The 16,787-nt window shown below is 23.8% G+C and overlaps 1 protein-coding gene across 1 annotated transcript in view; it reads left to right on the top strand.

The window, feature by feature from the left end:
* The window catches only part of LOC117174786 (kynurenine/alpha-aminoadipate aminotransferase, mitochondrial-like), a 33,187-nt gene extending 16,988 nt beyond the window's left edge, over positions 1-16,199 (top strand). Inside the window, exons 7-8 of the mRNA XM_033364154.1 lie at positions 8,118-8,326; positions 15,639-16,199. Of these exons, the coding sequence (XP_033220045.1) occupies positions 8,118-8,326; positions 15,639-15,713 (284 nt within the window). The 3' untranslated portion in view covers positions 15,714-16,199. The remainder of the gene's footprint in view (positions 1-8,117; positions 8,327-15,638) is intronic.
* The last annotated feature ends 588 nt before the right edge of the window (positions 16,200-16,787 follow it).

Consider the following 16,787-nt stretch of genomic DNA (forward strand, 5'->3'; position numbering starts at 1 on the left):
AAAATCATATAAATGATGATTTTTTTTATCTTATGTATTTGTACATAATTTTATCATTCATTGTACGCGAAATCTTACGTAAGAATGTGGCACCCCCCTCCCCCAGAGAACCTTACGTAATTAATGAATGGCCCCTTAGTCAAGGGCTAGTTGGGCTTTTTTTCACTAATTTCCGTGCGGGTAATCTTCAGACTCGGGTCGGTAGCTAGTGGGGCTCTGGTCGGTTTATACTTATGTTTGAGGTTTCGGCGAGGTCTTAGCAAATGAGGTAATATCTAAAAAAGCGTAATGATTTTTTATTTTAAAAAACTAAGAATATATTTAACAATAATTTTACACAGTTTTTTGGAGAAAAGATTTATTAATGTTAAATTCATCTCAAATATACTTAATGAATAATTCTTAAGTTAAATTTGTTTGTGCGAAAATCAACTTTTTATCAAAACAACGATCAAAATCTTCAAAAAGACATAATCTTATTTATTTGTAGTATTTTTTAGAAAATTACGAATTTCTAGGAACATTTATAAATACCTTTGTATGAAATTTTAAGAAAATCCATATTGGAAAAAATACATATAGATGTAGGTGAAAAGTCTGCTGAAAGTCATAAGACTCTAAATTTTTACAGATGCATATTTTTAAATTGATCTGAAAGGTTTGCCATACGTAAATAAAGTCTAATCCTTCATGTAGTTGAAATTGGAAAGGAACAAAGTTTTTGTTTAATCAGTGAAGAGCAGTATCCTAGTAGTAAACTATTAGGCAAGTGAAGTGAAGGTCTTGCGGTTCTGGACTGGTAGCTTTAAAGAAAATCCGCAAGGGCGCGACGTGCCGCCCCTCGCGCAACAGAAATGACGCGTCGAGTGTTTAAGACAGCAGTCCACTCGTAACGAAGCATAATTACATGGAGCAGAGACTATTGTGACCAACATGGCGGTTCCTTCAGAACAAAGCTCTTCCATTGCTGCGTTCCAGCTGAAGTTTTTTTTTTTAAATTAATATACCATAAATTTTGGGGAATTTTAGTTACATAAATTTATGTATTCTTATGCTTAGGATATGTTCCCCATTAAATCTTTGGTTGGTATTCCACACAGATGTATTATCACATGACCCCTACTAGTACCCGATCAGGCCCCGACTAGTCTCCGACTAATCTGTCGTGACGCTACTGGTCGGGGGCTAGTCAGATGACCCGACTAGCCCTCGACTTTAAGTGGGGTCGAATAGTCGGGATCCAGACTAGTTTCCCATTTGAATTTCTACACGGGTTTATGCGGGTTGAGTAAAATATCCATAGTAAAATAAAATTCCCGACAAGGTATAATTTTCGAAAAAGAATATTTTCGAAATAGAAAATTCCTGAAGTGATAACATTTCAGGAATATAATGATCCCGAATAATCGATTTTTCGAACAGTTTATAAAAATAACGAATTTGAAAATTCCCGAATTAAAAGGGATGACTGAAAAATCACGAAAAATAAATTCCCCACCCTGTTAAATTCCCGAATTGAAAAATTCCTTAATAATAACATCTACAAAATTATAAAAGTAGCGAAATATAGAAATCTCGAACTGAAAAAGTACCGAATAATAAAATTCCTGAACATCTCACAATATTAAGGTATTTCAAAATTCCTGAATGAAAAGAGAAGATTAAAAAATACCGAAAAATAAATTCCCAAGACTTAAATTCCCGAATTGACAAATTCCCCAATGATAATAGTCTTGAAATTATAAAATTAGCGTAATCTAAAAATCCCGAATCGGAAAACTCCCGAATGACATTGTCAAACAGCTTATAATATTACAGAATGGGAAAAATCCATAATAATCAAATTCCCGAAAGTTTATAAAATTATCGAATTTCAAAAATCCCGAAACTATAGAAAATTTCCAAATAATAAAATTCATAAATAATAATATTCCCGAATGAAAAAATCACGAATAATATAATTTCCGAACAGCTAATAATATTACAAAATGTAAAAATACAGAATAAAAAAATTACCGAAAGTTTATAATATCATCGAATTTTAAAATTCCCGAAAGAAGAAAATTCACGAATAATAGAATTCCCGAAGGAAAAATTCCAAAACCTAAATTCCGGACACTATAAAATTCCCGAAATTAAAAAATCCCATATGGGAAAATTCACCAATAATGAGATTCACAAACTTACAAAAAATAAAAAAAATACAAAAATTTTAAATTCGAAAAGTCTCGAATAGTTTATAATATAACCGAATCGAAAAATGAAAGAATATTAAAATTCCTAACATAAAATTGCCGAATTATAAAATATTTAAACTATAAAATTTCCCAATTATAAAATTCCCAAATTTAGATAATTAGAAAAATTATAAAAAATAAACATTGTTTATTTATAAAAAAACAGTACTAAATTTTTTATGTTTTAATTTATTTAAATTATTGTTAGAATTTAAAATAATAATAATTTTATAAAATTGGTTTAAAAAATAAATTTAAGAGCACGTATGTCTCAAACGAATAAAAAATCTTCTCCCTAATTTTTCTTCGAACTTAATGACATTCTTCTGAATAATTTTTTTAGAATTCAATTTAGAAATCATTTATCTCAAAACATATTTTTATTATTTCTGTTTTTAATTAAAAATTCCATTTTTGATTTTTGTTCTTTTTCAAACAAAATTTGTCATCCAGAAATATACTGTTCTGAATTGTTATTACTTTAAATTGTATTAAAAAAATAAATAATATATATTTGAATTATTTAAATTCAGGAGTTTCAAAATTTGGTGATATTAGAAACTGACGGGAATGCTGTTACTCGGGATTTTTTAAATTTGATAATATTATAAACTATTCAGGAGTTTAATTACCCGGAAGTTTTCCAATCAGAGATTTTTTACATTTCAGCAAGGACAACTGAAAAATCTCGAAAAATATAATTCCCGAGTAATAAAATTCTTCAGTTATAAAATTTTTGATTGATAAAATTGCCGAATTGAAAAATTGTCAAAAAATAAAATTCCCGAATAATAAAACTTTCGAATTGAGAAATTCCCGAATGTAAACAATTAGTATTCTTTTATATATCAACAAATTTTTAATATAGTTTAAATTGTGATTATTTAAATAATTTCATTGATAAAAAAATTTCAATTGTTTCAATCCGGGAATTATCTATTTCGGATATTTTATAATTTGGCAATTTTCTTTCTGGAATGTTAGTATTCGGGAATTTTCCAGTTCAGGAATTTTATAATTCAGTCATTTTATAATTTGGAAATTATATTTTTCGTGATTTTCCAGTCGTCCCCTAAATCGTAAATTTGTTCAATTGTTGATTATTTTTAACACTTTTAATTAAGTTTCCAATAATCCACGAACGGTTTCTTTCCAATTTTTTATTCTTGACAAATTCTAATTTAAACTAATTTTGAATGTTTGCATTCGAATTTAAAGATATAATTGTCAAAGGCCTACAATTAAATACGATTTTATTTTCTTTATATAATTAAAAAACTACAATTGGAAATAATTGCTGATTAAAATTTTTTTATTACAAAACACTTCTAATTTAAAATTAATTATTTTTAAAAAGCATAAATTAAAAAGGTTTCTATATTATATTTCATCTTCGAATGTTTAAAATGTGGGGGAAATATGTTCATTTTTTAACGAATAAGATGAAAGATTAAACATTTATTTGTATATGTAGAAAAGAAGAAACAACATTTTTCGAAGATAATTTATATTTGTAAATAATTTTTAATTATTTATTGAGGATTTTTGTTATTAAAGAATTTATTTTTAAAAAGCAGATATATTATAAGTTTCTTGAAAATCCATTCCGGGCGATGTAGAAAATTCTGACAAAAGAAATTTGTTAAATGAACTATTTTTATATGTTTAAAATCGTTCTCATAATCAAAAATATTTTTATATTTTAAAAATGACATCACAATTAATGATATCGTGATACTTATAAGTAATGTATGATTTTGTTTTTTTTTGAGATTTAAAAATAAAATTCAAGACTGCTGAACACTCCTTAATTTCTTATTAAAGATTTAAAATTAATTATAATTAACAATAATTCTGCAAGTTAAAAAACTACACCTTCAATCTGTAAATTTATTAATTTAAGAGATGCCTAATTATTATTAGCTAATTAATTTTTTTACGATATTAAATTACATAAAAATTGAAGTTGAGTATTGTTTAACTAAGAAAATGTATTTATCATTTACTTCGAGGTTAGGGTTATTTAACATGGGATATGATTTGTATGATAAAAGTTTATCTACATTAAAAAATTACCTGTTCCAATTTCATAATTTTTCAAGTGTTTTCGATGTTTTAAAATAGTTATCTGAATTTCATCTTCAAAATTATATGTCAATATGTTTGAAGTTTTTATCGAACTATTGACTGACTGATTAAAAAACAACTGAATATGAATTGTTTTTAATTAGGTCACATAAATACATTATTTGCATTAAGGTTATATTATTAAAAATTGGCTATTATTTCTATAATAAAATTTGTTTTTCGTTTAAAATATCTCAATTACAATAATTTTTTTCTAATATTTTCGATGTTAAAAAAATAGTATCTAAATTCGATTTTTAAAATTATATGTAAATACACATTTTAATGAAAATGATTATTAAATGATTTTCATGTCCTTTACTCATTAATTAATTATTGATAAATTCTGCAAAAATTTATATTTTCTAGAATTAGTTAAAAGCTTATAATTAATTGAAGTTGAAGAAAGACATGTTTAAATTTAAAAAATATTAAAAGTGAAAATTATTTAAATGTTTCAATGAAAAGAATTTTTTAAAGCTTTAAATTATTTAAATTTCCAAAGAGAATAATGCTATAATGTTTTTTTTTTAAACGATTGAATATTTATTATATAATTCTGTTAAAACTCAAATTTTCTGGAATTATTGCAAAATAAATAAAAATATTTAGACATTAAAATTTAAATTAAAAAATATTTGTATATAATTAAAAATAATTTGATTTTTTAAATGAAAATAATTGCTTGAGGCTTTTTATGTTGTGAACTATTTAATTAATTTTTAGGTGAATAATTTTTACAACAATATTCAATGACATAAAGATTCAATTTAAGATGTTTAAAATTAAGTAACATGAATTGATTATTTGCTTTCGGATTATGTAATGCAATAATAGGCATTAGTTTCAAAATAAAATTTTATTTCCTGTTTACAATACCTCTATGAAAATTATACGATTTTTCTTATGATTGTAAAGTGAAATAAGTATCTAAATTCAATTTTCAAAATTATAGGTAAATAATTTCAAATTTTTTGAAATTAGTTTTAAAGGTTATAAATAAATTAAAACATATAGAAATACGGTTTCAAATTTAATTAAAATTTAATGTAATAATTATCAGAATGATTCAATGAAAATGATTGTTAATGCTTTCTATGTTTTGAACTGATCAACTATTAATTGATTGTATCAAAACTTATGGTTTCTGGAATTAGTTTAAAATGTTATTAATAAATCAAATTTTTAGAAATGAAGGTACAAATTTGAAAAAAAGACATGAAGCAAATATTATTGGAATGCTTTAGTGAAAGTTATAGTTAAATGATTCTCATATTGTGAAATAATTAATTAATTATTATCTGAATAATTTTTTCAAAATTTAAAATTAAATAAAGATAAAAATTTAGTTTCTTAAAATTAGGTGACATAAATTATTTATTCGAATGTTGTATAATTGAATATTGAATTTAATTTATATAATAAAAGTTTGTCAATGTTTAAAAAAGCTTCATTCCAGTTATATTATTTTTGCAAAGTTTTGCGATGTTAAATGAGCATCTGAATTATGATTTCGAAATTATGTGCGACTATATTTTTATTTTTCCTGTAACAGTTTAAAGTGTTATAAATAACTCAAATTTTCTTAAAATTTAGAATACAAATTATTTCAATGATTCACTGAAAATAATTCTAAAATACTTTTTATGTCATAAACTAAAAAAACTTATTAGCTGATTAATTGTTTTACAATTTTAAATAACATAAAAATTTAATTTGAGTTTTTTTGAATTTTTTAAATTTTTTACTGAGTCATTAATTATTTATCAGCTGAATAATTTTGTTCACGATATTAAATTACATACATATTCAACTTTAATTTTGTTGAACTGACTAACTTAAGTTTTGTATACTAAAAGGTTATTTACTTCTGAAATACCTTTATTTCAATAATGTAATCTTTGTAAGTTTGTGTAAGTTAATTTTTATAAAAATATAAAGTAGACATTATTTTAATGTATCAATGAAAATAATTGTTCGTTAATTTTTATTTTGGAAACTGATTAATTAATTACTAACTGATTCATTTTTTTCATGATATCAAACTTCAATCAAATCTAGGGATGCCTGAAAAATCCCGAAAAATAAAATTCCCGACATTATAAAATTCCCGAATTGGAAGATTCACAAATAATAAAATTGCCGAAAAATAAAAATATCGAATTGGAAAATTCCCGAACATTAAAATTCTTGAATAATGACGTTCCCGAATAATAATATTCACGACAATTTATAATATCACCGAATTGGAAAATTCCCGAATAATGAAATTCCCCACAGAAAATTGACGAATTATAAAAAATCCGAGTTGTGAAATTCCCGAATTAAATAATCCCCGAACTGAAACAATTAAAATTTTTTATTAATATATTTTATTGATTATAAATAGAATAATGATTTTATTTAAATTATTTTATTCAAAATTATTGTTATTTTAAATTCAAGCATTAATTTTTGAAATTTTAGGCATTAAAAATAATGATTAAAAAATCATTATTGTATTTAGAATCAATAAAACATATTTATAAAAAATTCTAATTGTTTAAATTCTGGAATTTTACAATTCGGATATTTTTTATTCGTTAATTTTCTGTCGGGAATTTCATTATTCGGGAATTTTCAAATTCGTTAATATTATTAACTGCCGGGAATTTTATTATTCGGTAATATTATAAAGTGTCGTGAATTTAATTATTCGGGAATTTTATTACTCGGGAATTTTATTATTCGGGAATTTACCAATTCGGTATTTTTATTTTTCGGCAATTTTATTATTAGCGAATTTAAATTTCCCAATTCGATATTTGCATTTTTCGGCAATTTTATTATTCGGTAATTTTATTTTTCGGGGTTTTTCAGTCGTCCTCAAATCTAAAATGATATTAAAAAATTAAAATCTTCGAATCATATCCCAGTGTGCCCAAAATTTGGCGACGTCTTTACGACATTGGTACGACATCTTTACGACAACTTTACGACATCATATGTCCATGTCGTTAAGTCGTCTTTACGATATCGTAAATATGTCGTATGATCTGACGATGTCTTTAAGATATCGTGAAGACACTGTAACGACATGGACATAGGATGTCGTAAAGTTGTCGTAAATACGTCGTAGCGATGTCGTAAAGACGTCGCCAAATATTGTGCCCACTGGGATCTCGCTCTTTAATATTACTTACCGACAGTAGATCAACCCTCTGAACCATGAAGGCAGAAAATCTACACAATATCGATCAAGTTAAGAATCTTCAATAACAGAAAATGCTGAACGTCTTAATAAGACTAGATGGAAAATAATATTTTTGAATTAAAATTAAAATTATTTCTTATAAAAAAGACCCTACTACATCTTCACTCCATTAGGAATCGAACCACAAATCTTCTGATTTCCGGTCTTGAATTAAGAGTTCTTATTCTGATCCCTCTAATAACTTAATTGGAAAAGCACCTGACCGGAAATCAAAAGTTTTGTGGTTCGATTTCCAATGGAGTGAAGATGGAGTAGGATTTTTTTTTCAAGAAATAATTTTAATTTCAATTTAAAAATATTATTTTCCATCTAGTCTTATTAAGACGTTAAGCATTTTCTGAAATTGAAGATTCTTAACTTGATCGATATTGTGTAGATTTTCTGCCTTCATGATTTAGAGGGTTGATCTACTGTCGGTAAGGTACAATCTCTGATGATATAGCAGATAAATTAAAACAATTTTAAATAAATCATTTTTTATCAACAAATTTCTTTGTCAGGTTTGGCAGATTTCAGTCAACCAAGTGCTGGATTTTTCTTGTGGATTCAAGTTCGAGGTGTTAGTGACACCTGGAAAATGGTAATGCAGCGAGGGGTGACACATGGGGTTTTGCTGGCTCCAGGGGCTGCTTTCATGGCTGATCCTTCTAAGCCTTGCAACGCCATCAGGGCGAGTTTTGCCAAAGCTAGTTACAAAGAAATGAATTTGGTAAGTTTTATCATACGGCGGTATATTAAAAAAAAAAATAATAATCTAAGTGTTATTTTTGCCTTCTTTCTAAATTTGTTTAAATTATTCTACAGTTCTCATTATGAAAAAACAATTTCTTTTTAGTTTTAATTTATGGAAATTAAATCGATTTATTTCCTCCTTTTATTTTTACCTTCAGCAGAAAGTATTTTACAATAATAATTTTTTTTAATATTGATCTTTCTTGTTGGCTTTAGTGTCAAGAAAATTAGAAATAATTTTATTATTTAAAACTTTTCGACATACAGTGGTGTCCCTCTTCTATAAATATGATTAAATTTGCAAATATTATATACATTCTTATCGGGATGCAATTTAAAATTAAAATTCTATGAATGTTATCTTACGATTAGAAATTATTTTTGTAACAGGAGAATCGGTCAGAATAAAAAATGTAGTAAAAATACAAAATTATAAAAATATTGTAGTTAAAGAATTTGTTTTTAAATTCTTTAAAAAATGATAGCGACGTAGATTTGATGAAAACGACGTCATTGTGGTTAAAATAATAAGTCTTTCAAAAAATATTCTAAATAAAGAATTCTTTAAAAATTCTTTAATAAAATTATAGTGATGTACATTTAAAGAAAACATTTTAAATTATTTTGTGCATACAATTTCTGTATATTTTGTTTAAAAATTCTTTATATAACGAATTTTTGTGTACTTTTACAAAAGTGTAAATTTGCATAAAATCTACTTTCACAAAAATAATTTCTAATGATAATAAAAAAATAATTAAATTTTAATCTAAAAAAAAAACAATGAATTTGTTTATTAATTTTCCATTTAATATAAATTCTGGCCTTTAAATATTAGTGAGCAGGTAAAATCCTTTTTGCTTGATTGCATTTCAATTATTAACTGTTTCCTTGAAAATTTATCTTTTTGAATAGAAAATTGAAATGTTTGGTTGAAAATTATTATTCTTTGGTTGATCATTCAATTATTTTGTTTGAAAATTCTTTTCTTCATAAATTCAAATATTTTTTATTTAAAATTCGAATCTTTTGAGAATTTAAAATAACTACTATTACATTTTCTGTTGTGACTTCATATTCTTTTAGTGTAAAATCCTCTCTTTGATTGAAATTTTTTTTTTACGAAAAATTACAGTTTTGAACAAAAAACTAACTATTCCGGCTGAAGGTTCATAATTTTAATTTAAAATTCATCTCGTTAGTTAAATGTCTAACTATTTTCTTAAAAACTTTTTTCTTATTAATCATTTTTTTTAAACTAAAAATATAACTATTGAAATTTCTCGCTCAAATTGATTTATTTAAATTGAAAATTCGACTATTCAGGTGAAAGTTGAGACACTTTATTAACATTTTTTTTCGCTGAAGGCGAAAATATTATTTTTTTATTTAAAAATGTAACTAATTTTTTGAATTTTTTAAAATTAATTATTTTTACGCTAACATAAGTTTTTCAATTATTGGTGTAAATTGATATTTTTTTGAATGAAAACTCGTCTTTTTTTGAAGAAAAAGAATCTTGTTGGTTTATTTTTCTTTTCTGGTTAAAACCGAAACTGTTTGTTTGAAAATTAATTTTGCGTTTCAGAGAAAATTCATCGTTTGACTTAATTGTTTAAAAATTTAGATAAACTTTTTTTCTTGACTGAAAAATCTTTATTTTTCGGAAAGATGCATAATTTTAATTAACAATTCACCTCTTTGGTTAACAGTTAAAATATTTTGCATATTTCACTATTTCGTTGAAACTTTGTTTTCTTTTTGGTTAAAAAATTTTTTTTACTGAAAATTTAACTTTAGCATCGATTGAAAAATTTTGATGTGTTGAAAATTCTACTTTTTGCTTCAAAAATTAGACTTCGGATTGAAAGTTGTAATAATATATTAAAAAAACGATTTTTTTTAAATAATTTTTTTCATTGGAAATGTATTTTTATGTTTTATGTTAAATATTTATCACTTTTAGTTAATAATTTAACGATTTGTTTCCAAATTTATCTATTTTGCTGAAAATTTCAATTTTTTGTTAAAAATTCTACTATTTTTCTTAAAAACTTATTTATTTTTCAAACGACAAATCTTAGGTTTTCAATTTAATTATTTCGTTAGAAGTTACTTTTCTTAAATGTCAACTATTACATTTTCGTAGAGGATTCATCTTCTTTGTTAAAAATTTATCATTTCCGGTTCAAAATTCATCTCTTTGTGTTGAATTTGGAAGTTTAATTTAATCTTTGCGAGTTGAAAATTCAACAGTTTCTTTCAAAGTTAATTTATTTTGTTTAAAATTTGCCAAATTTGTTAATAAAGCATCTTTTTTAATTAAAAATTCCTCCATGTGGAATAAAAATCCCTCTTTTATGATAGAAAAGTTATCTTTTTTGTCTAAAAAGAATAATTGATTTTTTAATTTCTAATTCTAATTTGAAATTGTTTTATTCCTTTTATATAATATTATATGTTGAAAATGTGAAAAGCTTAAAATTCTGATTTTCATATAATAATAATAATCAGGGAAAACAAAAAATTGACCATGGAATAATCAGTGAAAAATGTGGAAATTTTTAAATAACAGGATGTCTACACTACCTGGAAAATCTGGAATTGTCAGGGAATTTGTATATACCTGGAAAACCCTGGAAATTTTAGGAAATTTTTTTTTTAAGTCAGGAAAGTTTTTCGCGAGCGTGTTTAATTTTTCTTTAAATATAAATATAAAATAACATAAAATTCATTCTTTATTTGTAAAAATAGCTTTCTATCGATGTATTTAACTATTTTGTTGAAATTTTTTTTATATTGATTTTTTTAACGTGGAAATTTAACTATTCTATTTTTGGTTAAAAATTGATTGTTTTTAGTTGAAAATTTAAGTATTTCGTTGATACTTCATGTATTTTGTTGGAAATTTACCAGTTTCCTTGCAATATTTTCTCTGTTTTATTGACAGAAAAATATTTTATAGTTAAAAAAGCAACTCATGTTGACAATACTTTCTTTTAGTTGAATTAAAATCTTTTTTGATTGAAATGAGAACTACTGCAATTTTTGGTTTATAATCCTTTTTTCAATAAACATTTAATTAATAGGTTAAATGTTAAACTCTCTCGATAACAATTATTTTTATTTAAAGTCCATCATGTTAAATGATAATTTATCACTTTGGTTGAAAACTGAGCTTTTTTGTTGAAAATTCGTTTTTTCCTTTGCTGAAGTTAATTTTTCTATTAGAACTATTTTGTTGAAAATCAGTATTTTTTTGAAAGTTATATTTTATTAACTGAAAATGTAATTGTTCCAGATAAATACTGCATCAATTTAATTAAAATTTATCTTTTTGGAGATATTATTAATTTTTGTAACTAAAATCTAGCCATATAATTTTTGGTTGACAATTTATCTTTTGCAGTTGAAAATTCATGTACTTTGTTGGCAATTCGTCTCTTTTAGTAAAAATTAATCTTTTTAATTGAAAATTTACCTGTTGGTTCAAAACTCATATTTTTAGTTAAAAAATTAACTATTTCAGTTGAAGATTTAACTTTTGGTTTGAAAACTCATATTTTTGGTTTGAAATTCCACTATTACATTTTTTATTTGAATAAATCTTTTTTAGTTCAAAATCCATCTATTGGGTTGAAAATTTGTCTTATTTTTGTTTAACAATTCAAATCTTGTTAAAAATTCATGTATTTTGTTGATAAATCGTCATTTTTAGGTAAAAAATTAATCTTCGGATTCAAATTTGTACCTTTTTCGTTAAACATTTAAGTATTCTAGTTAAATATTTATCATTTTATTTGAAAATTGTTCTTTTTTGTTGAAATTTTACTATTATAGTTGTAGATTAATCATTTTATTTGAAAATTCATCTTTTTTTTGCAAAATGTAACTATGCCTTTAAACATTGTTTTAGTTTTTGTTAATTTTATTTTGTTTTCACTAAAAATGTAACTATTCCAATTAAATATTTTATTATTATATAATTTTATATTTATATATTTATATAATTGGCAATTTGTCTCTGTTAGAAATTCGTCTTTTTTGCTAGAAGTTAATCGTCTTGTTAGAAAATTTATCTTTTTAGTTGAAAATCCAACTATATTAATTAAATATTTATAATTTAGTCGAAATATCATAACTTTCATTGAAAATTAAACGATATTGTTAAAAATTCTTTCTTTTTGTTTGAAAATTAATTTTTTGTTATCTGAAAATGTAGTTATTCCATTGTTGATCAAAAATCGATCTTTCATTGCCAAAATTCATCATTTTATTTAATATTAAATTATTTTGTTAAAAATTCTTTTTTTTTAATTAATTTTTGCTGGTATGAAAATTTTTCTATTCCATTTTTGATCGAAAATTGATCTTTTAGTTCAAAATTGATAATTTTGAATCAATATTCAACTATGTTAGTTACAGATTTCTCATTTCAGTTAAAAATTCATGACTTTGATTAAAAATTAAACTATTTTGTTAAAAATTCGTTTTTTTGTTCTTGAAAATTAATATTTTCTAATCTGAAAATTTACCTATTCTATTTTTGATCGAAAATTGATGTTTTAATTCAAAACTCACCACTTTGATTCAAAATTCAAAGATATCATTTGAAGATTTCAAATTTTAGTTGAAAACTCATCATTTTGATTGAAAATCAAACTATTTTGTTAAAAATTCGTTTTTGTTTTGTTGAAAATTAATTTTCTTTTATTTAAAAATTTAACGATTCCATTGTTGATCGAAAATATGTTTTATTGCAAAATTCATCATTTTGATTGAAAATGAAACTATTTTTGTTTTTAAATTCGTTTTTTTTTGTTGAAAATTAATTTTTTCTGATCTAAAAATTTTACGATTCGATCTTTGATCGAAAATCGATGTTGTAGTTTAAACTTCATCACTTTCATTCAAAACTCAACTATATTAGTTGAAGATTTTTAATTTTAGTTGCAAATTCATAATTTTAATTCAACTGTTTTATAAAAATATGTTTTTTTTTTGTTGTTGAAAATGAATTTTTTCTTACCTGAAAATTTAACTATTTTATTTGGAATCGAAAGTGGATGTCTTAGTTCGAAATTCAACTATTTTTTTTTCATTTGAGTTGCAAATTCATCACTGATTGAACATTGAACTATCTTGTTGAAAAGTCGTTTTTTTTCATAAAATTAAATTTTTCTAATGAAAATTTCATTATTTTTAGTGCAAAGTTCAACTATTTCGTTAAAAAGGCATGTATTTTGCAGAAAAATCGTATTTAAAAAACAATTTATCTCCTGGTTTGAAAATGTATATTTTCTATTTAAAATTTAAATATTTTAATTGAAAATCGATATTTTTTAAGTTAAAAATTCAACTATTGAGTTGAAAATTGATCCTTTTTAGTCGAAATTTAACTACTTAGCACCGGAATTAATTTGATCTAAATATGCTTTGAATTTTATATAAGAGAAGATAAAATACTATGAAAAATTATACTTGGAAAAATCCTGAGATACCTGGAAAAAAACTGGAATTGTCAGATATTTTTTTTCTAGGATTTGAGTAGACAACCTAAATCAGTTTTTCAGTCATCCGGATTTATTATTAGTTTTAATGTAACTCTCGGGACAACTGAGAACTCCCGAAAAATAAAATTCCCGACACAGTAAAATTCCCTAATTAGAAAATTCCCGAATAATCAAATTAGCGAATAATAAAATTGCCGAAAAATAAAAATACCAATTTGGAAAATTCCCAAATAATAAAATAAACGAATAATAAAATTACCGAAAAATAAAAATACCGAATTGGAAAATTGCCGGAAAATAAAATTCGCCAATAATAAAATTGCCGGAAAATAAAAATACCGAATTGGAAAATTCCCGAATAATAAAATTCTCGAATAATAAAATTTACGACAGTTTGAAATATTACCGAATTGGAAATTCCCAAATATTAAAGTTCCCGACAGTGTATAATATTAACGAATTGGAAAATTCTCGACTAATAAAATTCCCGACAGAAAATTGCCGATTTATAAAATATCCGAATTGGAAAATTCCCGAATTGTAAAATTCCCGAATTGTAAAATTCCCGAATTTTAACAATTAGAATTTTTTATAATTATATTTTATTGATTACAAATACAAAAGAATATGAGTTTCAAAAATTATTTTTAACATTTAAAAATTCGAAGCTTATTTTTTAAATTAAAAATAGCAATAATTTTAAATAACATATTTCTAGGTAACGCATGTTTTTTTAATGTTTACAGTATTTGAAAGAATACAAAAAGCGTTAGCAAAAATTCAATGTTAAATTATATATATATATATATATTTATTTATTTATTTATTTATTTATTCATTTATTTACTTAAAATTTTAAATTGTATTTTTGCGAAAGCTTTTTGTAATTTTTTTATTCAAAATATTATGCACATTTAAAAAAAAGCGTAACAATGTAAGCAATAATTTTTTCTTTGAAAGAAGAATTCAATTTGGTATCACCTACCAAATTTATAAAAACATGCGCATGGAAGAGAAAAAATTATCCCTAAATTTTCTCTGTACCTTACAAAGTTTTTCAAATAAAAACTCAATATATATATATACATATATATTAATTTAAAATTTTATTTTTGCGAACTTTTTTGGATTTTTTCAAATACTGTGAACATTAAAAAAACATGCGTTACCTAGAAATATTTTATTTAAAATTATTGCTATTTTAAATTCAAGAAGTAAGCTTCGAAATTTTAAATGTTAAAAATAATTTTTGAAACTAATGTCTTATTGTATGTATTTGCAATCAATAAAATATATATTTTTTTAATTCTAATTGTTAAAATTCAGGAATTTTCCAATTCGGATATTTTATAAATCGGCAATTTTCTGTCGGGGATTTTTTTATTCGGGAATTTTCCAATTCGGTGATAGTATAAGCTGTCGGGAATTTTATTATTCGGAAATTTTCCAATTGGGTATTTTTATATTTCGGCAATTTTATTATTGGTGAATTTTATTTTTCGGCAATTTTCTAATTGGGCATTTTTATTTTTCGGTAATTTTATTATTCGTGTATCTTATTATTTGGGAATTTTCCAAATCGGTATTTTTATTTTTCGGCAATTTTATTATTCGCGAATTTGATTAATCGAAAATTTTCTAATTCGGGAATTTTACCGTGTCGGGAATTTTATTTTTCGGGATTTTTCAGTCGTCCCTAACTCTCATCTCAAAGTTTTTTAAAATAACAATTTCAAATATATTTTTTCTTTAATCAATAATTTTTTTATTTTTCAGGCATTGGAACGGTTGGCATTGTTGATAAAAGAGGAATTGGCTGAAAATAAATTGATATTGGCTGGTGATACGTGATAAAATTACCGACCAGTTTCGCCAGAACTCAAAAGATAAAAAATTTTCGTAAAGAAAAAAACCCTTGGCGGTCGATAATAGGCACTAGGGTGAGTTACCGTCGAACGGTTACCGACGGTGAAGAAAAATTAGCTCTGCCTTGTTCAGGATCGGTAAATTATAATCGATCGAATAAAGTAGTACCACAAAAACCAAAAAATAGATTTAAAAATTTGAATCTTTTTTGGGACCCATTGAAAAATAGCCGATTCTTAAAAGATCGAGGACGTAGCTTTATTTGTTATTCGTTAATAATAAAATTGTTGTGCAATATTTGCATAATAAATAATAAGTTGAGTTTCAGGATACATATTATCGTATTTCGAATAATTAGTAATTTTTATTATTTAAAAAAGTTCAAATTCAATTTGTATATATTTTATTTCGGAATGAAATGGTTTTGGCATTCAAGAAGATGTTGAAGAATGCTAAATGTTGAAGAATTAATATTACTATTATTTTATTATTATCATTATTATTATTATTATATTATCATTATTATTATTGTACGTCGATGCAATTGCTAATTTTTATTGTTTGTAGTACAAACATTAATAATTCATTCGATTGAGGAATGTACCTCGAATATTTTTTATTATTATTTGACACGTGTCAAATAGACACACGTTCCTTATTTTTGTATCGTTATTTGAAAAAATGTATTAATTAAGAAAGTGAGTGGGAGAAATTCCTCTGCTGTAGCATTTAATGTAGTATTTATAAGCTTACATTCAAGAATTTTATTTATATTTAAAATATTTTACTGCGGAATGATTTTATTTATATTTCTTACAAATAAATAAGAAATTGTTTACAAGATTAATTATTTATTAAGGCCTCTAAACTTAATGGGATTTTTAAAATTAATTTTTTATGCCCTGCAGGCTTAAATTACAACATCAAGAAATTTTAAAGATTTTCAAAAAATTTCAAATATCGTAGGAAATGTTTTAAATGCCAATGAGTTTTATATAGATTGAAATCATTTTAAGGTATTACAAAAAATTTAAAAGATACAAGGGTCTTGATATTTGA

This window comes from Belonocnema kinseyi, chromosome 6 (assembly GCF_010883055.1).
Source record: "Belonocnema kinseyi isolate 2016_QV_RU_SX_M_011 chromosome 6, B_treatae_v1, whole genome shotgun sequence".
Taxonomy (NCBI): domain Eukaryota; kingdom Metazoa; phylum Arthropoda; class Insecta; order Hymenoptera; family Cynipidae; genus Belonocnema; species Belonocnema kinseyi.